At 46.7% G+C, this 21,838-nt stretch overlaps 1 protein-coding gene across 2 annotated transcripts in view; it reads left to right on the top strand.

The window, feature by feature from the left end:
• The window catches only part of SHCBP1 (SHC binding and spindle associated 1), a 227,768-nt gene that overhangs the window by 39,455 nt on the left and 166,475 nt on the right, over positions 1-21,838 (top strand). For both annotated transcript variants that reach the window (XM_078671492.1, XM_078671491.1), the window contains exons 4-5: positions 6,120-6,325; positions 7,146-7,238. In XM_078671492.1, the coding sequence (XP_078527618.1) occupies positions 6,120-6,325; positions 7,146-7,238 (299 nt within the window). The remainder of the gene's footprint in view (positions 1-6,119; positions 6,326-7,145; positions 7,239-21,838) is intronic.

Here is a 21,838-nt window from a genome sequence, read left to right as displayed (position 1 = left end):
CAGCAGAACCTCTTGAGGTGCTAATCTTTTGGAGGCAATGTTTTGGAGGCAATAGTTCATATATCTCTGTTGACGTCTCTGGGCTGCAGAGTCTTGACCCATTTGTGTTGACATATCCTTTATAGCTATTGTTAATTCTTCAAAGCCTGATCTAATGGCTACATTACCATCAGTAATTGTTGAATCTAATTTCACGATCTATCAATTTGATTCAGATTTTCAACACTGATCGTTCCAGTGCATTGAATTATGGTTCTACAACGTCTATCACACAATAAACAGTCCATTGTTAAACAGTAAGGCTTGATGATAAAAAAAATCCCCACTATAGCTGAATTTCCCACAGAGCATCTGAAACACCAGAGGCACTGCGGTGATCCACAGGCTGTAGGTGGCGATATCAGCATGACTAACTATGGATTAAGGAGATCCATAAACGCTTACAATATACTCCATAGAATCTGCTGCCTTGTGATCTTTGAATGGAGTATAATAATATCTAACTTAAAAAACGTTTTGCAACTTACGTATTTCAATATTGGCCGATAGCCCCAATCTCAGCTGATCCATCTAGATGACTTGAACGTTTTCAGCAATTCTTCATTGGCCAACGCCTGACCCTGTAAAGACCTGAGGAGAACCAATATGAAAGAGACCGGAAGAGTATGCAAGAGAGTTGTGAGAGAGAGGGACCAGTGAGAGAGGAACTTAGAGGGTGGCTCAATGGACTAATGCGTCCATTGCAGGGGCCTGTGTTCGACCACATGGTCACGGGTTCAAATCCTGGTCGGGTCCACTCGACCTTTCATACATCTGAGTACCATTGAGTTGGGTAACAATGAATATCTGTTATTCAGCGCCAAGAGACCTCTGGGTGAACATGTGCTTTACAAATACACATGTTATTATTATTTGTGACTGCCTGTTAGTAATAAAGTATAGCAATATTAGGTGTTCAGTAGGATGTCTAGATCTTTGGCCTGGTGCCGCTGCACCTGCTGCACCATTCAAATTATGACCCTAGTGCCTGAAAGATAACAGCACTTGTGACTGCTTGTTAGTTGTGAAACATAGCAATAATCAGTGTTTAGTGGGGTGCATGGAGCTTTTGGTCCCAGGCCATTGCACTTGCTGCACCAGTGAAATCACAACCCTAGTGCCTGAAGATTATGGATAAATCTCAGTGAGAGAATAGGTGGAGAAGATTCCTTTCATATCATCTTTCATACCATCTAACTGGAGAACACAGCTGATTAAATGCCATGTAGATAGCGAGAAACAGCCTTGGCTGGATATAGGGTGTCAATAGACCAAACTAAAGAAATGTGTTTAGCTACTACACAAAAATGTTTGCCTATGTTTGTTCTAGCCAGCCTTCTTAGCATTTTATGGGAATTCACTTTTGGCTTCTTCAGAAGGGAACATAAGCTGTGTCAACTAGCCTTCATTTAACTTTGGTTGGTTCTGTGTTTTTTTGTTATGCCTCAGCAAAGCTGACTGACTGACCACGAGACTCAACTTGTTAGTAGGTTTATCCAAAAAATACCCCTATAGCTGAAGCTGGCTAACTCCTCTTTCCACTACTGGACTATAAGTGGAAGTTGCAGGCTGGTGGGAATAGATTCCTTTATAAGGACAACACTGTTTTACCTTTATTCATGGATGTGAAAGCAGCCTCTTGCAGAAATGATACAACCTCACATAATTAGTGCCCTTGTTTGATCCCATGTGTGAACGCTCTATTATATTTGTGGTCTAATATAAGTGTGGGAGAGTTCGTGGTGAAAAGATAGTTATGACTGCTTAATGGAGAGCTGCAGGGTAGTTCATATTAAGATGCTTTTCTTTGGCCCATTTAAATTACAGTGTGAGCAGCACATCTGTAGCTCGACAGATGACGACGTGCAGGATCCATTACAAAAAGTCAGAAAAGCAACATTTTAGACAGCTAGGGTTTATTTAAAAAGACGCATCCGTCGTATGGGCAGGCTGGGGTGGTATGCAGATTGTGAAACTGATTACTTGTTTGGCTGTAGTAGACCTGAAGTTCAATCCTACACGTGTGTTAAATTCCTCTGAGTGAGAAAAAACTGAGTCGGTTTGTAAGAAAAAAGCCTGCTTGTTTTCAAAATATATGGTGTTCTGCGTTCCTCCTTACCCAAAACCTGAACAGCAGATAGGGGTGATTTTTATGGGAAAGCAAGGAGTCTACGATAGAGACCAGATGAGTCGGCACTATTAAATGGTGTAAGAAACATGGAGCCTAATCCCCTCCCTTCTCATAGAAATATCATGCTTTATATAATTATGTAATTTCTGACTTATGTAGTTAGTGGGAACACGTATGTGAAAGGTTATTTCTGCAGTAAGAGAGAAACGGTTTATTTCTCTCTCAGCTTACAAAAACCTACAAATCCCTTCGAAACGCCCTTTCAGTAAGTTTAGATGGAAAATCAGCAGTATAGATCTTAACAGAGTGCACACAACAGGCCATGCTCCATTAAAGGTTCTTGAAACTGATGATTAAAAAAACTGTGAATAACTTGGAGACTGCAGCGATGTAACGGATTAAACGTGAAGAGAAGCTGATACCTTTTTTAATTGAACAGTGCTTCTGAACCAATGGCAATATGGAGAAACTTTGATCTGTCCCAAGATATCCGATAAGATTGGAAGCCAGCGGATCCTCTGAGTAACAAGTGAAGCATCAGACAGTGCAGTGCAAGCCACCCAATAAACAGACCCGTGCACTGCAGCCTTGTGATTCCAACACACGAGTCTTTTGGTTTTTAATCAAAGGCTTGCATGGCTTGTACGGTTGCAGTGTGATTATGTGCTCGGTAATAAGTGAAAATGAATGAGGGAGCGTTGGGGTCAAGGGTGACCTGCTGCACAGCATGTTGAGGGAGCGTGCGGTGGGTGCAAAGCGTGAAAGGGAAAGACGGCGCAGGCTCCAAAATGAAACCGGCTACTTAAAGAAAGTGACAGTAAACCCCTTGGAAGGGAATCCTACAGCCAGTGGGAATAGGTCTGGTCCTGCGTGCCGCTGCCATTGTTCTCACAGTGTCCCTACAGGAAATAGAACCACAATTGCAGAGTCCATCTACGTGACCTGCATTCATTCACCCCAAAAAGCTCCCATTAAAAAAGCCTATACAAAATGTCAGCTCCATTAACACAAGCGGAAAAAAGTGAAATAACATTACATAACGTATATTTGTAAAGTGCACGTTCGCCCATAGGTCTCTCGGCGCTGAATAACAGATGTTTGTTGTTACCCAACTCAATGGTACTCATTTTATCGACCTCAGATGGATGAAAGGCTGAGTGGACCCGCCGGGATTTGAACTTGTGACCATGATGTCGAACACAGGCCCCTGCAGTAGATGCTTTAGTACACTGAGCCACCAGACCCGGCTTGGGGACGATCAAGCACCCATTTTAAAGCAGCCGTCACTGTTCATACATGTGGCATTTAGGAACCCTGCACAAAGTGTGCTTCTGATCAAAGTTGTACCTCTGCTAACGCTGTTTTCTAAGTTGACATCCTGAGTTTATTTTTTGGCGACTCGGACTGCACAATACAGTTTACTATTTGAACATATACGCGGTGCAGGCATTTTCTACTTGACATCTTCTGGGTTTCTGCAGAGCAGCATTCTCCGCACGTGGGGAACGTGGGCAGGACAAGCTGGGGAGGGAAGTGGAATCAGCAGCGCCACGCAAGCTGCAGGGGAGAAAAGAGAGCCCCAGAAGCAGGAGGAGGATGTTTGTTTGTTTATTGTTTTTAGTTAATAAAAACCATCACAATACAAATACAGGTTAAATACATATTAAAAGGATGTCACTCCGTCTTCTTTAAAACGTTAATATATATTAGTATATCACATAACATGAGTTATAAAGTACGGTTTTATAAAATATATTCAGGGCATGATTACAGGTACTTTGCAGTTTATTCGTGTGGGGTACGCAGGTAATGGCAAACATGATTCTACGTCTAGATGTTTTCGTTTGCTACAATTTTAACCTCCTATCAGTGTCGAACAATGTTATAGCCTGCGTTTTTTGATACCCCTTGCAAGCCTGTTTTATTGCTTTGTCGTGGATTTTGCAAGAACTTCACCTATTTACAATTTAGCCGAGGGTCAGTAGAGTCCAAGCTTCTCATGATTGCTGTTCTGCCTGAACGGATCCCTCGCTCATTGAATAAGGACTTTAAATATAATTGACGCGCATTCATAATTTCGGGGCATATGCAAACCAAATGCAGGAGGAGGCAATTGCAGCCCTCGAGAGAGTGAAGAGCAACAGCTGACCACTAGAACTCAATCTCACGTGTAAACACCCTGCATCTGTGCCCATCCTCAGTAAAAAGTCACCCCAGATACCCCACAGGCTCGCCACCCCTCACAACCTAGAGCACCAGAGAGCTCTGTTTTACATTCCAGACACCAGGCAAGTAGCACTTTCCTCACCTGCTCCATGTTACACTGCACTAAGTGTATCTTTCGCTCTGTCTTGTGGGCAGACAAGCCCGGAAGGGGAGGGGAATAAGCAGCACAAGGCAGGCTGCAGGGGAGAAATGCGCCCCAGGAGCAGGAGGGGGGAGGAGGCAGCTTCAGCCCAAGAGGGAGCAGAGAGCAGCTGTTCAGAATAGTCAGGACTGCGGTGGGAGGGAGGTACAGAGGGGGGGAGAAAGTAGTCTGTGCAGTGAAGGGGCCAGTAGCCATGGAAGGATACAAATGACTGACATGGTTGTTATGGGGAAGGACTAACAAGCGGAAAACCAATCGGAAGGCAGCATTTATAACCTAAGCCAATGAAGAAGATGGTCCGGAGAGTGGGCAGAGCTTCTACGAAGCTTTCACACTATAGTGTATACTGCATGCCTCTCAAAGCGATGGCAGCACATTCGTGCTGCAACGCTAGGCGAGACCTAAAAATGAGTGCTGCTCAGATACTAGAGTACTCGGTACTCTAGATCAGAGCACTCATTCCTTGCGCAGCTACTTATCAGTAACACGCCCGGGACCCTGCCCCTGCAGTTGGCCTCCTCTGCCTCTGATTCAGTCCGATGAAGCGGTACCACCAGTACCACTCAAAAAGAGGGTGATCCATGACTGCCTTGTTTGAAGCGTGCCTAAAAAGTCTGCACCCTCTGCATCGCCTGTATATTTCTCTTTCTTTTAGGAATATATGCCTGCATGTTACAAATCAGTTCTTTCTTCATGCCCTTTCTGTCATTGGCCTCTTTAACAGAATCCTACATATGTAGCAGTTCAGCTCAATACCTTCATCTTTTTAATTCTAGCATATGACACGTTTAGGATTGCCAGGTCAGTAGGAATACACAGACCACAGAATAACTGACCTGTCTGCCCCTCTACAAATCATTGTCAGCTGCATTGAATCAATTGAGGCAACAAAATGTTACTCCCAGAATACATTGATTTTAAGTGAAGTAGCAGGGCCAAAAATAAAGCATACAGTTAGCAGTCTAGCATTTCTACGCAGATGTAGTTTTCCAGGATTTAAGTGCATTTTGCCAATCTACCTGTTAAACACACTACCTCTTTTGTGAATGTATGGCCAAAGGGTTAGTCACCAAGTCAAATGAGCCTTAAAGTATGTATGATTTAGAAGTAAGATATATTTTTGCTCTTTCGAGTCTGTTACTCTGCTGCAAATATTTTTAAAAGTCTCTGCTATTATAGAAAATACCTTGCAAATTACGGTTTCTATCATAAACCAATACTTTAAAGAATTTAGACAAAATAAGCTGAATTGCAGTATGCTTATTTCTTGGGTGTTGTAGACATACAAATTAGATGCATCAAAATGCATAGACTGTGTGCATTGTGGGGGTTGATGCGGAGGCCAAGGTTGAAGGCCGTACAGAGTTTTGTAATTGCGTGCTCCCCTTCCCGTAAGCAATTCTACAAAATTGCAACTATCACTAAAGTATGGAAGGAGCCTTACACCATGGCTAGGTTTTATTGTCTAGGAGTTAAAGTGTGTCTTTGGACTACCATCTTCCCACACTACTGGCTTTGACATCCGTACCATCGATGTTGCCTTGCTATTTAAGTCTGAATCTGACGGTTTTCTCGTTTCAGGTGCTTGATGTTGAGTATTCGACTCTGAAAGCTGTGGTGCAGCTCAGCGAGCCGTTCATGTGCGAATCTCCTGTCAATACTTTCACCATGGAGTGCATGAAAGAACTGCTTGAAGCCAAAGAATGTGTACCTCTGCAGGAGCTTTTTGTTGTATTTGAGGAATCCGGGGAATTTGACCAAACTGCTCTAGCTATCGAGCACACCCGGTAAAAAAAATTAAGTTACCATAATGCTTTACCGCTGTTGTGAGTTCTAAAGCACAGCTTTTCTTTTCACCCCCAACACACTTGTTTTTAGTTGTTGTGCACTGTTGTGAAATTCAAAATGGCTGGACTGCTACCCTTTTAATACAAGTGTGTGTTATATTTTCTGTGTTAAAACCCGTGACCTCTGGAGTTCGTGTGATCCATAGAATTAGAAGGTATATATCTTGCTTGACAAGTCTTTTGCTACTCATGAGTCGTATCATAGATACGTTCCCCCTGGAGTCTAACTAGGATCAATGTGGCACATAACCCATGCTTTCTACACCTAAGGGAGTTGTTTCTGTGATGGCATTAATGATGCCTCATTCTTCTGAACTATTTTACACTTGCATTCAAAGCTCTAATGCAATACCCGTTTATGGAGCAATGTGTACATAAAAAGCTTGGATGATGTCATCAGTGAGGTCATCAATGGTTTCATTAGCGATGTTCTAAATGATGTTATAGAACATGCCATGAGTGAATTAATATGGGAGGTCATAAGGAGTGCATCGCGAGGGCGCAAGTTATAAAGCCCTCCTAACTATAACTGAGAGCTTTTTTTGTTGTTGTTCAAAATGTTAATGTTGTCACAGACATATTCACCTAACTATAACATTACTTAAACCTTTGTATTTTTCTGTGTGTGTGTATATATGTGTATGTATATATATATTTAATCTGAACTGGTGTAAAGGTTGTGGAAAGAAGTTGAGGTTTGGCTTTCTAATCCTATTTAATTCATGATGATTTATATATTTGACACCTAATCTTTTTTTAGATTTTTCTATCAGAACATATGGAGAAGCTGGGATGATGAGGACGAAGATGACTTTGACTATTTTGTGAGATGTGTCGAGCCTCGACTGAGAATGTAAGTGCAATATTTGTTCAAGGATTTATCAGAATCATAGTAATTGAGTATAGTGACAGATTTCTTCCCATTTTTCAGCTTAGGCTAGATTCTGTATTGGTTGCCGACGTTACTGCTGTTTTCACACAGATATGATTCACATCCTTGCACAAGGTAATAATACTTTGCCAAAAGCTGTAGTGGAATATGGAATGTAATATATGTCCCATGCACAGCATAAAGAGTCATATTATCAAAAAGGCTAATTACTGAAGGGAGCCCTGGTAGGGTATAGGGTGTAGATGGCAGCTTTAGTTAACTACATTCCTTTCTTCCCTTGTTTGAGTTGCTTCCAACACATGCCTGGCTTCGGTTGGGCGACCTTCTTTAGGGGTTACAGTTAAAATTGGGAAATTATAGACTTTTCAAAACTCCTTTGTCTACTAAGTATAATTATGCCTTTATTGCCTCTTTGTTTTTGCTGCTTTGTAGTGGTGTACACTTCCTTCGGTGCATAAATTCTGCAATTTGTAGATTCACATCAGATGTATCCGTTGTCAGATGGACTCTCCGTCAGAGTCCACATTCTGCCACAATGTGGTCTCAGGAAATTGCAAGCAAGGGATCATTCTTTCTCACCGGTCACTCTGGGCGAGAGGCAGGGTAAGGACAAAAAGAAGGTTTGTAAAGTAGACCCATGAGAGTATAGGGTTTGGCCATTTCTGTGCTCACAGCCAACATGGGAAATGTGCTGTAGGACCAAGCAGGTGGGGCTGGCCACCCAGAGAGTGTGGCGTAAACAGAGTACATGGAACTCTCGCCCATATGCTTCAAAGCGGAGCAGCAGAGAGCGCATGGAATGGATTACTACGAAGAAAAGACGGCTGCGATTTCACATAGATCCTTTGTTAGAAGAGGTGAAGCCTTCTTGTGAGAAAGTACCATCTTTCTTGCATGGTATGCCCCCAATTTTTGCTGAATTGCTGACGTGCTTTGACTTAGTGTGCCCTGGGCTCTTGCCAATCAGGTGCCCAGGGCCTGTGTTCATTCCCAGAAAACTGTATTGAAGCTGAAACCCAATTGGCATCTCTGGCCACTTGTCAGCTCCTGGTAAATGGTACCCTAGGTACCCAGGCCGTGTGGCCAGAGAAGACCCCTAAGGGCTGCAGCACTTAGTGTGCCACCCTTAGGGGCCCTGCACCCTGACACCCACACCCTGCCTTGGCAGACTGAGTCTCCTGGTGCAGACCCAAACAAAGAGTCGACATGGCACACATCCCTGTGTGCCATGCCCACAAACCCACTGCCCTGGCATCCATCAGTCACCCCTCTAGCTGGGTGCCCTATGCCAGTGGTATGGGCACAGGTGCATGAGCCCTGTGCCCCTACAGTACCCAGGGCCATTCCTGAGCACTGTAAGTGCAGTGATGCCATTAACAGTATATGGTGCTGGGAGGTTGTCATTATGAACTCCACAGTACCATAATGGCTATACTGAAGACTGACAAGTTTGATATCAAACTTGCAGCACATTAAACCCACACTGATGCCAGTGTGGGATTTAATGTAAAATGCATTATAAAGGGCGTCATAGAGATGCCCCCTGAAACCTAACCTACAATCCACGTCTGGTCTGAGAGGCTGTCTAGGCTGCCACACAGCAGACATGTTGCTGGACCCCTGGGTGGAGAGCCCCGCTCTCCTGGACCTGCAACAATGCACATCCTGGGCGAGGTGCTAGGCCTCCTCCCCCAGGATGGGCAGGGGGAAGTTTTAAAGGCATACCGCCTTTGTGAGCTTCTCCATGGCACTTGATGTACTCAAAAACTGGCTCCCACCCGTTCTGACCCCCGCTCTGGCGGAAAAACCTACGCTAGGAAAGTGGGTGTGCCAGCCTGTGCCGACTAATAAAAACTTATTTAAAAAAATCCCAATTCAGCAACAGGCACACTGTTGCCTAAAATTTGCTCTACGCTCATTGCTCGGAGGTGCGAATGAGGAAGATCACTAAAACTGATGTCAGCATGCAGGGGTGGTGGCGCTACTATGCAGCTGCACTTTGTCACTTCTAGGGCGATGCGAAGTAACCAAGGATCAATCAATCAATCAATCAATCAATACATTTATAGAGCGCACTACTCACCCGTAGGGTCTCAAGGCGCTAGGAGGGGGGGGTGCCTTTACTGCTCGAACAGCCAGGTCTTAAGCCTCTTCCTGAAGGAGAGGTGGTCCTGGGTCAGGCGTAGGTCGGTCGGGAGGGAGTTCCAGGTCTTGGCGGCCAGGTAGGAGAAGGACCTTCCTCCTGTTGTCGCTCTTCGGATGCGGGGGACGGCGGCGAGGGCGTGGCTGGTTGATCTGAGGTGGCGCTTGGGAGCGTAGAAGTTGATTCGGTTGTTGAGGTAGCTCGGGCCTTGGTCGTGTAGGGCTTTGTGTGCGTGGGTGAGGAGGCGGAAGGTGATTCTTTTGTTGACGGGGAGCCAGTGCAGGTCTCTCAGGTGCCCGGAGATGTGGCTGTTTCGTGGGATGTCGAGGATGAGTCTGGCTGAGGCGTTCTGGATCCGCTGGAGTCTCTTCTGGAGCTTGGCAGTGGTTCCGGCGTAGAGGGCGTTGCCGTAGTCCAGTCGGCTGGTGACGAGGGCCTGGGTGACAGTCTTCCTGGTCTCGGTGGGGATCCACCAGAAGATCTTCCGTAGCATGCGCAGGATGTTGAAGCATGACGAGGAGACGGCGTTGACTTGTCTGGTCATGGAGAGGGAGGAGTCCAGGATGAAGCCCAGGTTGCGTGCGTGGTCCGTTGGTTTGGGTGCGGTGCCCAGGGCGGGCGACCACCAGGAGTCGTCCCAGGCGGAGGGCGAGGAGCCCAGGATGAGGACCTCCGTCTTGTCTGAGTTCAGTTTCAGGCGGCTGGTCGTCATCCATTCAGCTACATCTCTCATCCCTTCGTGCAGGTTGGCTCTGGCGGCGGCGGGGTCGTTGGTCAGGGAGAGGATCAGTTGGGTGTCGTCGGCGTAGGAGATTATGTTGAGGTTGTGTTGGCGTGCGATGGCCGCGAGGGGGCTCATGTAGACGTTGAAGAGGGTGGGACTCAACGAGGATCCTTGAGGGACGCCGCAGATGACTTCGGTGGCCTCTGACTTGTACGGTGGTAGGCGGACTCTGTGTTCTTCCGTCGAGGAAGGAGGTGATCCATTCCAGTGCCTTCTCCTGGATTCCGATGTTGCCAAGGCGCTGTACTAGGGTGCGGTGGCAGACAGTGTCGAATGCCGCGGAGAGGTCCAGGAGGATGAGGGCCGCTGTTTCTCCGTTGTCCATCAGGGTGCGGATGTCATCGGTGGCGGCGATGAGGGCGGTCTCGGTGCTGTGGTTGGCTCGGAAGCCAGACTGTGAGGGGTCGAGGGATCCATTCGTCTCGAGGAAGGCGGCCAGCTGTTTGTTGACGGTCTTTTCGATGACTTTGGCCAGGAACGGGAGGAGCGAGATGGGACGGTAGTTCTTGAGTTCGGTGGGGTCCGCTGTAGGTTTCTTGAGTAGAGCGCTGAGTTCGGCGTGCTTCCAGCTCTCTGGGAAGGTGGCGGTGTCGAAGGAGGTGTTGATAATGTCCCGCAGGTGGGGTGCGATGACAGCGTCGGCCTTGTTGAAGACGTGGTGAGGGCAGGGGTCGGTTGGAGATCCGGAGTGGATGGAGTTCATCGTGCGGATGGTGTCTTCGGTGCTGATCGGGGTCCAGGCGCGGAGGGTGGTGGTGGGTGGCGTTGCTGCGGTTTTGACGTGCGTTGGTTGGATGCTGAAGCTGTTGTGTATGTCCGTGATCTTGTTGTGGAAGTAGGAGGCGAGGGAGTTGCAGAGGTCTTGCGATGGGGTGATGTCGTTGTTTCCGGCGTTGGGGTTGGAGAGCTCTTTCACGATGTTGAAGAGTTCCTTGCAGTTGTGTGCGTTGTTGTCCAGACGGTCCTTGTATGCAGTTTTCTTGGTGGCGCGGATCAGTTGGTGGTGTTTCCGGGTGGCAAGCTTGAGGGTGGACATGTTGTTCATTGTTGGTTCCCTTCTCCATGCTTTCTCGAGGGCTCGGCAGTTCTTCTTGGAGTTCTTGAGTTCGTCGGTGAACCATGGGGTTTTTCTGCTGCCGGGTCTGCTGGGCGGGGTCCTCAGAGGGGCGAGTTCGTCCGCGCAGTTGCTGATCCACTTCGTGAGGTTGTCGGCGGCCTGGCTGGGGTTCGTTGAGCCGGCAGGAGGGTGCTGGCTCAGGGAGGCGGTGAGCTGGTCGGCTGTGATCTTGTTCCAGCTTCTTCGGGCAACCTGTTGCTGGTGGTGGTGGATCGTTGTTCGTTTGAAGGTGAAGTGGACACAGCTGTGGTCCGTCCAGTGGAGTCCTGTTGCGTGGCTGAAGGCGATGTCTTTGCTGGATGAGAAGACGGCGTCGAGTGTGTGTCCGGCGAGGTGGGTGGGGGTGGACACCAGCTGTTTGAGTCCGAGGTTGGCGAGGTTGTCGAGCAGGGTGATGGTGTTACGGTCGCTGTTGTTTTCCAGGTGGAAGTTGAGGTCCCCCAGGAGGATGTAGTCGGCGGAGGGGAGGGCATGCGGGCTGATGAAGTCGGCGATGTCCTCGCTGAATCGTGTGCGTGGTCCCGGGGGTCGGTAGATCAGGGTGCCTCTGAGGGTGGTCTTCGGGTCGGTGTGGATCTGGAAGTGCAGGTGTTCGGCGGTGGTTAGGGTGTCGTCGGTGTTGGTCGTGATGCGGATGGTGTCCCTGTGGATGATGGCGATGCCTCCTCCCGTCTGGTTGGCGGTGCGGTCCCTCCGGGTGATCTTGTAGCCCTCTGGGATGGCGATGGCGATGTCGGGCGCTGAGGAGGCGTTCAACCAGGTCTCCGTGAGGAAGGCGATGTCAGGGGCTGTGGTGTCGAGGGGGTTCCAGAGTTCGATGGCGTGTCTGTGGACGGAGCGGGTGTTGATCAGGATGCACTTGAGGTGGTTGCTGCTGGTGTTCGGCCTGGCGGGTGCTGGTGCAGGGCAGGTCCGGACGCAGGAGAACTTGCAGGCGTGGCAGCTGAAGGGTCCGTGGGTGTGCTTCGGGGTGGCTCGGTGGCAACCCGGGATGCCGCCGGTGTTGAGTGCGATGAGTTCGGCGGCGTTGTAGGTTCGTCGGGTCGGCTTCCGTCGGTGGGGGCCAGGGGTCCTGGCACTGGGCGCGGTCCAGGCGCGGACGGGCGCAGACGGGCTTACCTTTGGCGCGCCTTCGGCGCACAATCGGCGCGCCCGCTGCGCGTCAACGCTGCGCGTGCGCACGGTCGCCATATATGGCGAAGTGCGAGGGAGGGCGGAGCAGCTGGGAGGCGGGGGCGGGGAGGGTACAGAATGTAAAAAGGGGCGGGGTTTGGCGGCGGTGGCGGGAAGCGGGGAGCGGGGAGACGGGGGAAAACACAGTCAAAGAGGGGAACCAGGAACAAAATACAGAAAACTAAGGAGAAAAGCAACAACAAAATACAGAAAGGAAAAATAAATGCAACTTACAATAAATAAACACCCAAACAGACGCACAGAGGCAAAGGCGGGAGGCGACCACGAGGAGAGCGCGGCAGGCGGCCGAGCAGAGAGGCGGGCGGGGAGGCACTCGCAGCAGCTGGTGGCCGTGCGGCGCGGGAGCGTCCTAAACTAGGAGCCACCTACCTGTGTGCATGGGCACTGCGGAGTAAAATCTCTGGATCGAGTCTGCTGCCTGGGGATATTCTAAAGGTTAGGAAACTGCAGTTCAATATTGTGTCCACCACAAAGCGTGATACCGAAGCTAATTAAATTGTTCATTAGATCTGCAAATCTAAATCTCAGCTCCATGCACCTACAAGTGGTTGTTACCCCATTAATGATCTAAATAAATTAAATCAAATTGCACCCCAACTACCTTCATAGTTGCGAAGTTGCCTCATGCCATGAGTCAAACTTGCTGCTAGTTCTGTGCTTCTAACCAATATCCTTTTCCATGCTTCGATATGTGAGCCCACATCTGCAATGCTAAAAGTGAAACGTTCCAGAATGGTATGTGCTTTTGGCTGTAAAGCTAGGACTGGCTGATAGTATCACGAGTCACAGGGGCACTTGTCAGCTATATACTTTACTCCTTGTTTGTACAGGGTTTATGAGCCTTCACATTTTTCGTTCTTCTTTGTGTGGCAACATTACAAATTCAAATAATTACAGTTTTATATAGTTTTGCTCTCCAGTTTCTGCAGTATAAGGTAAAACACTTACAAGCAACCTGTCTTCACCTTATGGCTATTTCGTTCTATAGAATGGATTTGATGGGTCCATTTTATCATTAAAGATTTATGAAGCCACGAAGTTAAAACAAGCGTTGGCAAGGCCAATAGGTCTGGCGGTGGCTACCAGCCTTTTGTGTTTTGTTATTGGTTTGCAAAATATTTTTGTTGGGAAAGCTGTTGGACCCCCGTCAATTTGAGTAAATATGTCTTGGTCTAAAAAAAACCACACATTTCCATATTCGTAATTGAATCTGCTCTGTGTGTTGATGTGCTTGTTGTCTAAAGGGCAAATTGCCGTAAGTCACAGTGAAGTTAGCCAATGGCTAAAGTGGGCTGACACGTTGCCCCATTCAGTATCCTATTGTGGATGGAAGAAAAATGTGAATGACGCAGTAATAGACCAACGGACGGAGACGGCTGACTGAAAGCTCCTTTAAGTATGTTTTATTGTAAATATAATTTAAAAAAATCAAAAGGTGTTTAAGGAAAACCGAAATATGGTTGGTAAAGTATTGATGTTTTACTTTCTCAGATCCATTTTTGGCGGACTAGCTAAAACCTTAAGAATACCTATTTCACGCAGGAGACTAGCAGACATAAGCTGATATTTTTGGTGAAATTGTTCTCACCCATGGGTTCTAATTCAGTGGTAGTTCTCGGCACACTTGTAACATGAAATAGAGACCCACAGGCAAACAGACACACTGCTTTCTCTTTACTCGTGCAGTATGCTACATGGTCGCCAGATGGCGCTACAATACTACTGATGTGTGTGGGAGGCCTGCTTGGAATGATGTATACATTTTGTTTTAAGACGCGTTGAAATAGCTGAACCAAAAACACACTATTGGCATGTTATTCGGGTACCGAATTGATGAGCGCTGCTGTCATTCATGTAACATCGTCAAATCAACCTATGATCTATATCCCTGTTTTGTGCGCATTAAAGATTTAGTAATTGTCTTATTGTAGTCACTAAATGCACAGCTGTCCACATTGTGGGCACAAACAACTAGCTGTTTGGTGCCGTCTATCTTTTTTCGCAGACCAAACGTCTGACAATGTTAGTCAAATATTGTTAAAGGCCCCGATTACTTTAGACATTTGAATGTGTGTTAGTTTATGAAATGATTGGCTATCATATTTCTCCCCGAAAAGAGAGTCCAATCTCACTTGGTATACATATTAAATAGTCATTGGTAGTATGAGTTACTTGTCTTCGGTGTTAGATTGGATATGAAAGGAATTTTGCCAAAATGTGATGCCATTGAGCAACAAGGTGGTAGTGTTGTGTTTTTAAAGTTAGAATTAAACCTTCTATCAACTGGGAATAAACTCGTTCGCTACTGTAAATCAGGACTACTTAGGAGTACATTTAAACATATATTTGTGTCTTTTACTCTGCTATAATCCGAATCAGGCCCTTTGATTTAAGTGAACTGCAGACAACTTTTAAATGTCAGGAGAGTTTTAAATATTGTTGACTTAATTAAGTCTAGTGACATTTGTTGTTTACGTTTTGATCGGCAATCGGATTGTGTGTCTGTGTATAAACCAAGACAGAGAATTTAAAAAAACAAGAGTTCCAAATATTCTCTCCTGTGCAATACCCCATATAACAGAATTATTGTAAAGAGTGTTGATTCGTTCATAACAGATATCACGTTTATTATAGCACAATCTCCTAAAACCAACACTAGGATGGCATAACAGCATCACTATAAGACCATTATATCTTCAGATGTAAAATACGTAAAATGGATAAAAGTCTTTCAGGTGTTTATCGTCACGTTTTGGTTGTACAAAAAGGTTTACCCCACTTCATCCGTACAAAAACCATACAGTCTTCACAGACATCATATGGCAGGAAAGATTTCGTAAAACCAAGACTCTCAGTTTATCAGAAGCTGTCGCAACTCTTCTCCGAGCATAAATCGGACTTCCTGTTGGACTTGTTACACCAATATCAAGCCCTTCAGGGCATATTATTAATTGCCATGCATTCCCAAGCGTAATTGAACACAAGGGCATATTATTAATTACCATGCATTCCCAAGCGTAATTGAACACAAACGCAGCCAGGGAAAACATAGCTCACAGACATCACTCCACCGCCTTGATCTGAAAGGAAACCAGACTGGGAGGATATGCGTAAGGAAACAGGGCTTTTTGCAGATGCCCCCCATTTGGACTACTAGATACTTGTTTCCGACTCTGGCAGTGCACTGGAGCCTGCTATCCAGGCCCAGTGCTGTCCCCAAAACTGTTATGTATTGAATTGGTAACCCCAATTGGCAAGGCTTTTACCCTCTTAGAAGTCGCTAGTATATGGTACCAGTGGTACCCAGGGCATAGATGCTAAAGCAGTGCTTAATTTGTAAAATATGAAGTCCAGGTGCTCAAATGTTTCTCGGAGGCCACACCCACCTCACCCACTGGCCCCACCCACTTCTTCCACCAGCTCCACCCACTTCCTCTATTGGCTCCAACTCCCTCCGGACACTTGTATCAAACACATAATGCCTAACCAAAACTCTATCAGACCAAAATCCCCTCTCTATGAATATGAAGTCTTTTCTGACTTGGAAATTGCAAGGCACCATTTTTGAGGACCAAGTATTCAAGGAAATACTGAGAGACATCATCAAACACTCCTAGGAAAACGAGAGGTCAGCTACTAGCATGCTAATCGAATGGGAAGCCTTCTTAGTGGTGGCTAAGGCATCCAACATTGGTTCGATGTGGTGCCAGGAAAACAATGGCTAGGGTCCTGACAATACCAGATAAAACACTAAATGACCTGGAACAGGCGCCAATACATGACCCTCTCAGGCAGCAATGCTTACAGTTGGCGGGCAGGAACATACAGTGCTCCTGGCAACTCATATATACTCAAAACCTAATCCACAAAGACTATGAGGGAGATAAAGCAGGCAAACTACTTGCGTGGATGTTTAAACCCAAAATGAGCATCACATAAATGACACATACCTATGAGAGGCCATGAACTGTACAAAACAGCAAAAACACCCTTTTTAGGCTTTTACACTGACCTATGTAGAGCACAGGGCCCTGAATCACCTGAAGAACTCGGCTCCTAACTGGATTGGAGAGAGTGAACCTGACATGATTCCATCCAGAGAAGCAAGAAACTTTGAACATGCCCATGATGGATTCAAGCTTCAGTAGACAATAAAAGAATCAGCAATGGGAAAATCTCCTGGACCATATGGCCTGCTTGTTGCATTTTGCAATGCCAATAGGCAGGGAAGGGCCAAATTATGTGGCAGGGTTGAATAAATTATACCGGAAGAAAAGGCAAATAATGCAGCATAATGAGGCACATTTTATGATAGTATCACTTCATTATTTTGTCAATTTAACACTTGTCAATGAAGCCATATTTAAATGCAATATATCATTCTCCTTCGGACCTAAATAGTTTTATCCATGTGCCTCTCCAGGGACCATCTTCACATTCCGCTGAACTCCAGTGAATATGAGACACACTCGGCCTCTGACCCACAAACCAGCGTGTGCTACCCCGGTCCTGGAGTGCAGCTCTCTCTATTCTTCTCAGGGGGCCTCATACCTTCAAGATGGATGAGGCTCCCTTGCGTTCTGAGGCATAGGCCTATTTTGGTCAAGCACATTCTACTTTTTCATTGCAGAACTTATGAAATTGCTATTAAACTTCTCCTCGCAAGCATATGCTTGTGTATTCAGTAACCACTTCCATCCCCCTACCACTCCCAGCTGATACTTTTCTTTTTTATTGCTATAGTATCATGTAACATGATTTCTCACACACATGTGGACGTTTATGCTTGGACCTTCCGCCTACACGTCTGTTTTTCCTCATAAACACACATGGACTCATTCTCAAACACTAACACACATAGACCTACCCTCATACACACGTGCATCTATCCTGACACACAATCCAGGACCTACCCTCATACACACACAGGCCTTTTCTTATCTAGCTCGTTTAAGCTTAAGCCAACAATCAGGTATTGCAGCATCTCCACGAATGGTGCACTTCTCGACCCGTGGAAAACAACGCTATTAAAAAAAAGACGAGATAACCAAAGTAGTGTTCCCCTGGCAAACTCCGTAAAGTGGAGCGAATGTGTTTGGGTGTGAATAAAATCAATCTGGCCACATTTTTTTCTTCATATTTGGAACCTTTTATTCTCTCCGTCCAGAGGCTGCACTTTTAAATAGAAAAATGTCAGAAAAAAGACATTTCCAGAAAAAGTGTTTTTGTTTGGATCCATTTCACAGGGAAACAAATAAAGGAACGTAGAGGAACAAGAGGGCACCATGTCTTGAAGTCCCAGTTTTCAGCAAGTGAGGAGGAGCGAGACAGAACGAGGGGGAATAACAGAAAGAAGGAGAGCAGGAGAGAAGAGGGAGGCAGCTGCCAGGGAGAAGTGGACACTGTCCTTGTCTTCTCTGGGCAGGTCGTTCACTGGGCCGGTCCCCGAACGGCCACCAACAGCCAAGCCTTATCTATAGATTTTAGCCATTTCTGCCAGCCTAGGACGCATTTGTAAATTAAACAGGTAGGGGAACAGATTCAATTAAATTAAAGAAAAGAAGGGGCGAGCCAGAAGCTCTCTAGGGAAAAGAAAGCACGATGCACCGCTTTAGAAAACACAGAGGTGTGTGTCAGCAATGTACTCAACATAGGTCATACCATCACCAGGAGCTGCAGCACGTCTAACTCTAGCTGCAGAAGACTTTGCCTATCAAGAAGCAGATAGGACAACAAGGCCCAGAGGCAGTGACTGACAAGGCCACCGCAGAGGTCAGTCTCTGAAATAAAGGCAGCACAATAGTACACGTCAAGCTTGCAAACTGGGTGAAAAGCACTTCAGGCACTAAATTCAATCCTGATTAAGTAGTAAAACATAACATGGTGTGAGATAATGGAGGACGGCGGAATACCTCAGCCAAACCACCGGGAAATGCTGTTGTAATCCCCTCAAATGCTAACCCTCAGCATGCTTTCTGCGCACTACAGTGGGAGACGCTGGTTTTATTCCTCCGCATTTCTGCTGCTTCCCCCAGGAATTTTTAATTGACCCTCAAAGTTTATGACAGTGGTATAAGCACTGCCTTAGCAATAAAAGGATTCATTTATATTTTTAAGCAGAACTCATATTCTTCCCTTATGAAATGAATGTTGGTGGAAACGAAAAGTCTATTTTACAAGGGAGAAGGGGTAATCCGTGAAAGCAGGCTTCTAATGGTGTTACTGTGGGCCGATTTTGGTTAAAAAAAAAAAAAAAAAATGCCCTGTAACAAAACCAAGCCGCCACGGCCTGGGGGGATTTCACTGCACATGGTGCCCGGCTTCAGGGGCATGATTGCTCAGATAAGAGTCACTGACTCACAGTCACCGGCGCGTATCATATTTGGCTTAATATCCGGTTCACCAACCACAACCACTACGCTGCGGTGACCAAACACAAATGAAAAAAGCAGCGTTGGTTACTACTTACAGTAGTTACGGACTGGACTGGTTGCAGCCTTTATTAAGTGGCCTGATGCTACTCTGCTACGCAGTTCACAATGACCTCCTGTTTCAAATTGCAGTGCCGCCCGGCGTCGTGCCTAACAGACTTCCTTTTCCCGTGCGCTGACTCATGCGCAATGTGCTCATGATTGATGATAGGGTGGGGCGGCCGGGCGGGCTTGTAATTTTAAAAAGGTTACGTGAAGCCTGCTGCTGCAGCAGCCCCACAACTCCCAATTAGTATCCTGTCCATCGGGCAACACTGACAGAAGGGCGGCATGGATTTGTTATCGGCTAAGCACTCTTCAACGGGGAGACAGCGTGTCAATAGTCGATCATATTGTGTGACTGGACACACGTGGTGCAGTACTTCATGTGAGTTGGCACCAGCACGCAGGTAGACCCGGCCCTAATAAATGAGTGCCGGTGCTAAGCACCGGAAAGCACCGGCACAAATTAAGCCCTGTGCTAAAGGGGTCCCTAGGGCTGCAGAACAGTTTTATACCATGCTGGGTGACCCAGCCAAACTACTGACGGGAGGCGTGCCATTGCAGACTGCAGGAGCAGTGCAAACTGCTCAACCTCAACTGTGCCCTTACCATGTGCGGCACAGTCGAATGCACTACCTTTACTATATGTCCGATAACCTGAAGGCAGGCAGGCCTCCTCCGCCCTGGAGGCATGGTGCTGCATAGTAAAGGTGAGGACATAGAAATGCAAGCCTTTATGTCCCTATAATGCGGTCCCCCATTGGAAACTGCTATGTGTTAGTGTTCATAGGATAACATGGGCTGCAAACCAGGTCCTCTCGAGATTGGTAGCTCAATATGGTACCAATAAAATATGTCTTCATTAGTATTCAACAGTGTGCCTTCTCACCCCAACACGAATCTCGTGCCTTAGGTGATGTGACATGCACCCAGGTGGCACCTTAGAGGTTTTCCTCCTGGTTGCCCCCAGCTTCATTGTTTGTGCTGGCCAGCCCACGCTGTCCTGCGTCTGCTGCTGACAAGACAGGATTCTACCCTCTTGCCGGGCAGTATGATCACTCTCTGGAGTAGGGAACAAAGGCATGAGCAGGAAGGAGATCACAGCTCATCCCCCTCGGGCAGGCTAGTGAAGTGGCACAACAGAGCTGTGAGCTTCAAAGGCTGAACTGCCTCTGATATGCGTCAGGGCTGACTCAGTGAAGAAAACAGCCTTCCTCCTGCCCCAGGCACATTTTCAGGCGGGCAAGGTGGGAAATTGGGTATGCAGGAGGTGTACACCTCCAGATAGGCTGGCCACACCTACATGGTGAGCAGCCTAAACTGTACACCTAAAAGAGAACTCTGCCGTCTTTAGAGGGGCAGAAGTAGTGGATTACTAGTTACCTCCCACCTAACTCCCCTTAGTCTAGGATTTAAGGCAACCCCCCCCCCCCCCCAATACTAGAACCTTTGATCTGAACAAGTTGCATCAAGGACGGACCAAAAGGAGACTTGTGTCGCCGACTACAGGATTTTGCTCAAAGCACCGAAGCAAAGGGGGATAATTTGTCCCTGTAGCAACAGATTTGGAACGGAGTGATCGACCCTCAACCTTGGCCAAAAGTCTGCACTCCAGAAGAGAGGGACTCCTGTGGAAGCCAGAAGCACTCAGTCTCCCCTGGACTAGTGACAATAGTCCCCTGTGAACTGCCGGTACAAACACTCGCCAGATCCAAAGAATCACTCTGCTTACCGCTGCCAAGGCTTGCTGGTCATCAATCCGGTAACCGACCCCCAAATTCGACGCTGCATCTACAGAGAACACCGTGCGACCTTCATCCGATGTCAGCGGCTGTGTATCTGTTGTGTTTTTGCATTTGTTTTCTTGCAACACCATGTGAGCAGTAACATCTGCGCCATGTGGCTCCTGTTCAACACCATGGACAGCAAAGACAATTCTACACCCGGACTTCATGGGCTAGTTTAAATTGAATTAAATTGATCTGGCCTGAACCTTGGGCCGGCATGACCGTAACCATGTAAGGGTGCCACTGAACTCAACTGGCAAGTGATAGTCAGTACTGTTTTTTGCCATTGACCGCAATGTTACCGTTTTAATTTATTTTTCCACACTGATTTAATATTGCTTCAGAAATCTATAACTACGGTTATATGTATGCTATTCCTTTGTTTTGGTGTCTAAATTAAGATGAAAATACACCGTTTTAGGTCTCGGCCTGCAAAAGACTGCGCACGTGCGCAGTCGAGCTGGCGAGATTTAATGAAGTAGGGAGAGCTTCACTAACGAGGTTAAGCCATGCCCCTCTTTTCCATTGGCTGGCATCCTAAACTGTGGCCAGCCATTGGAGAAGAGGTCCTAGTGACGTTCTTCTTTCTCTCTAAGCCCCGTCCTTTTCAGACTGGGCTCCTTGACTTACATTTGTGGTAAAAGCTTTCTTATCTTCTTTATGGGGCCAGATGGCCCCATAAAGACGATAAGGAACCTTTTACCACAGCAGGAAGTCTGGACACCCAGTCTGAAAAGGATGCTGCTAAAAAAGGAATTTCTTTCGTTAATCCGCTTATTCAGGAAAAATACTGTTTTAGTCCAACTCATAATCACATTAAATCATGCTGCAAGGTTTTTTCCGTTAACATTCTCCTTTAAAATTCTTCGGAGATTATCACCTCTGGGTTCTAGCTGCTGGAAGCCTGCCTCCCTCCATTGCACCAAGCTTAGTGATATATTATCTTAAGAGTAGCATGTCCTGCAGAGTAGCAAAGGCAAGCATAAGGGGCAACCAGTGATCGGTCCATGTGAGAAGGCAAAGCAATATTCCCTCGCTAGCCCAGTGGGCATTATACTCCCCG

This window comes from Lissotriton helveticus, chromosome 12, assembly GCF_964261635.1.
Source record: "Lissotriton helveticus chromosome 12, aLisHel1.1, whole genome shotgun sequence".
Classification (NCBI taxonomy): Eukaryota; Metazoa; Chordata; class Amphibia; order Caudata; family Salamandridae; genus Lissotriton; species Lissotriton helveticus.
Note: the sequence above shows the minus strand (reverse complement) of the source record. Positions and strands in the feature narration are given on the sequence as shown.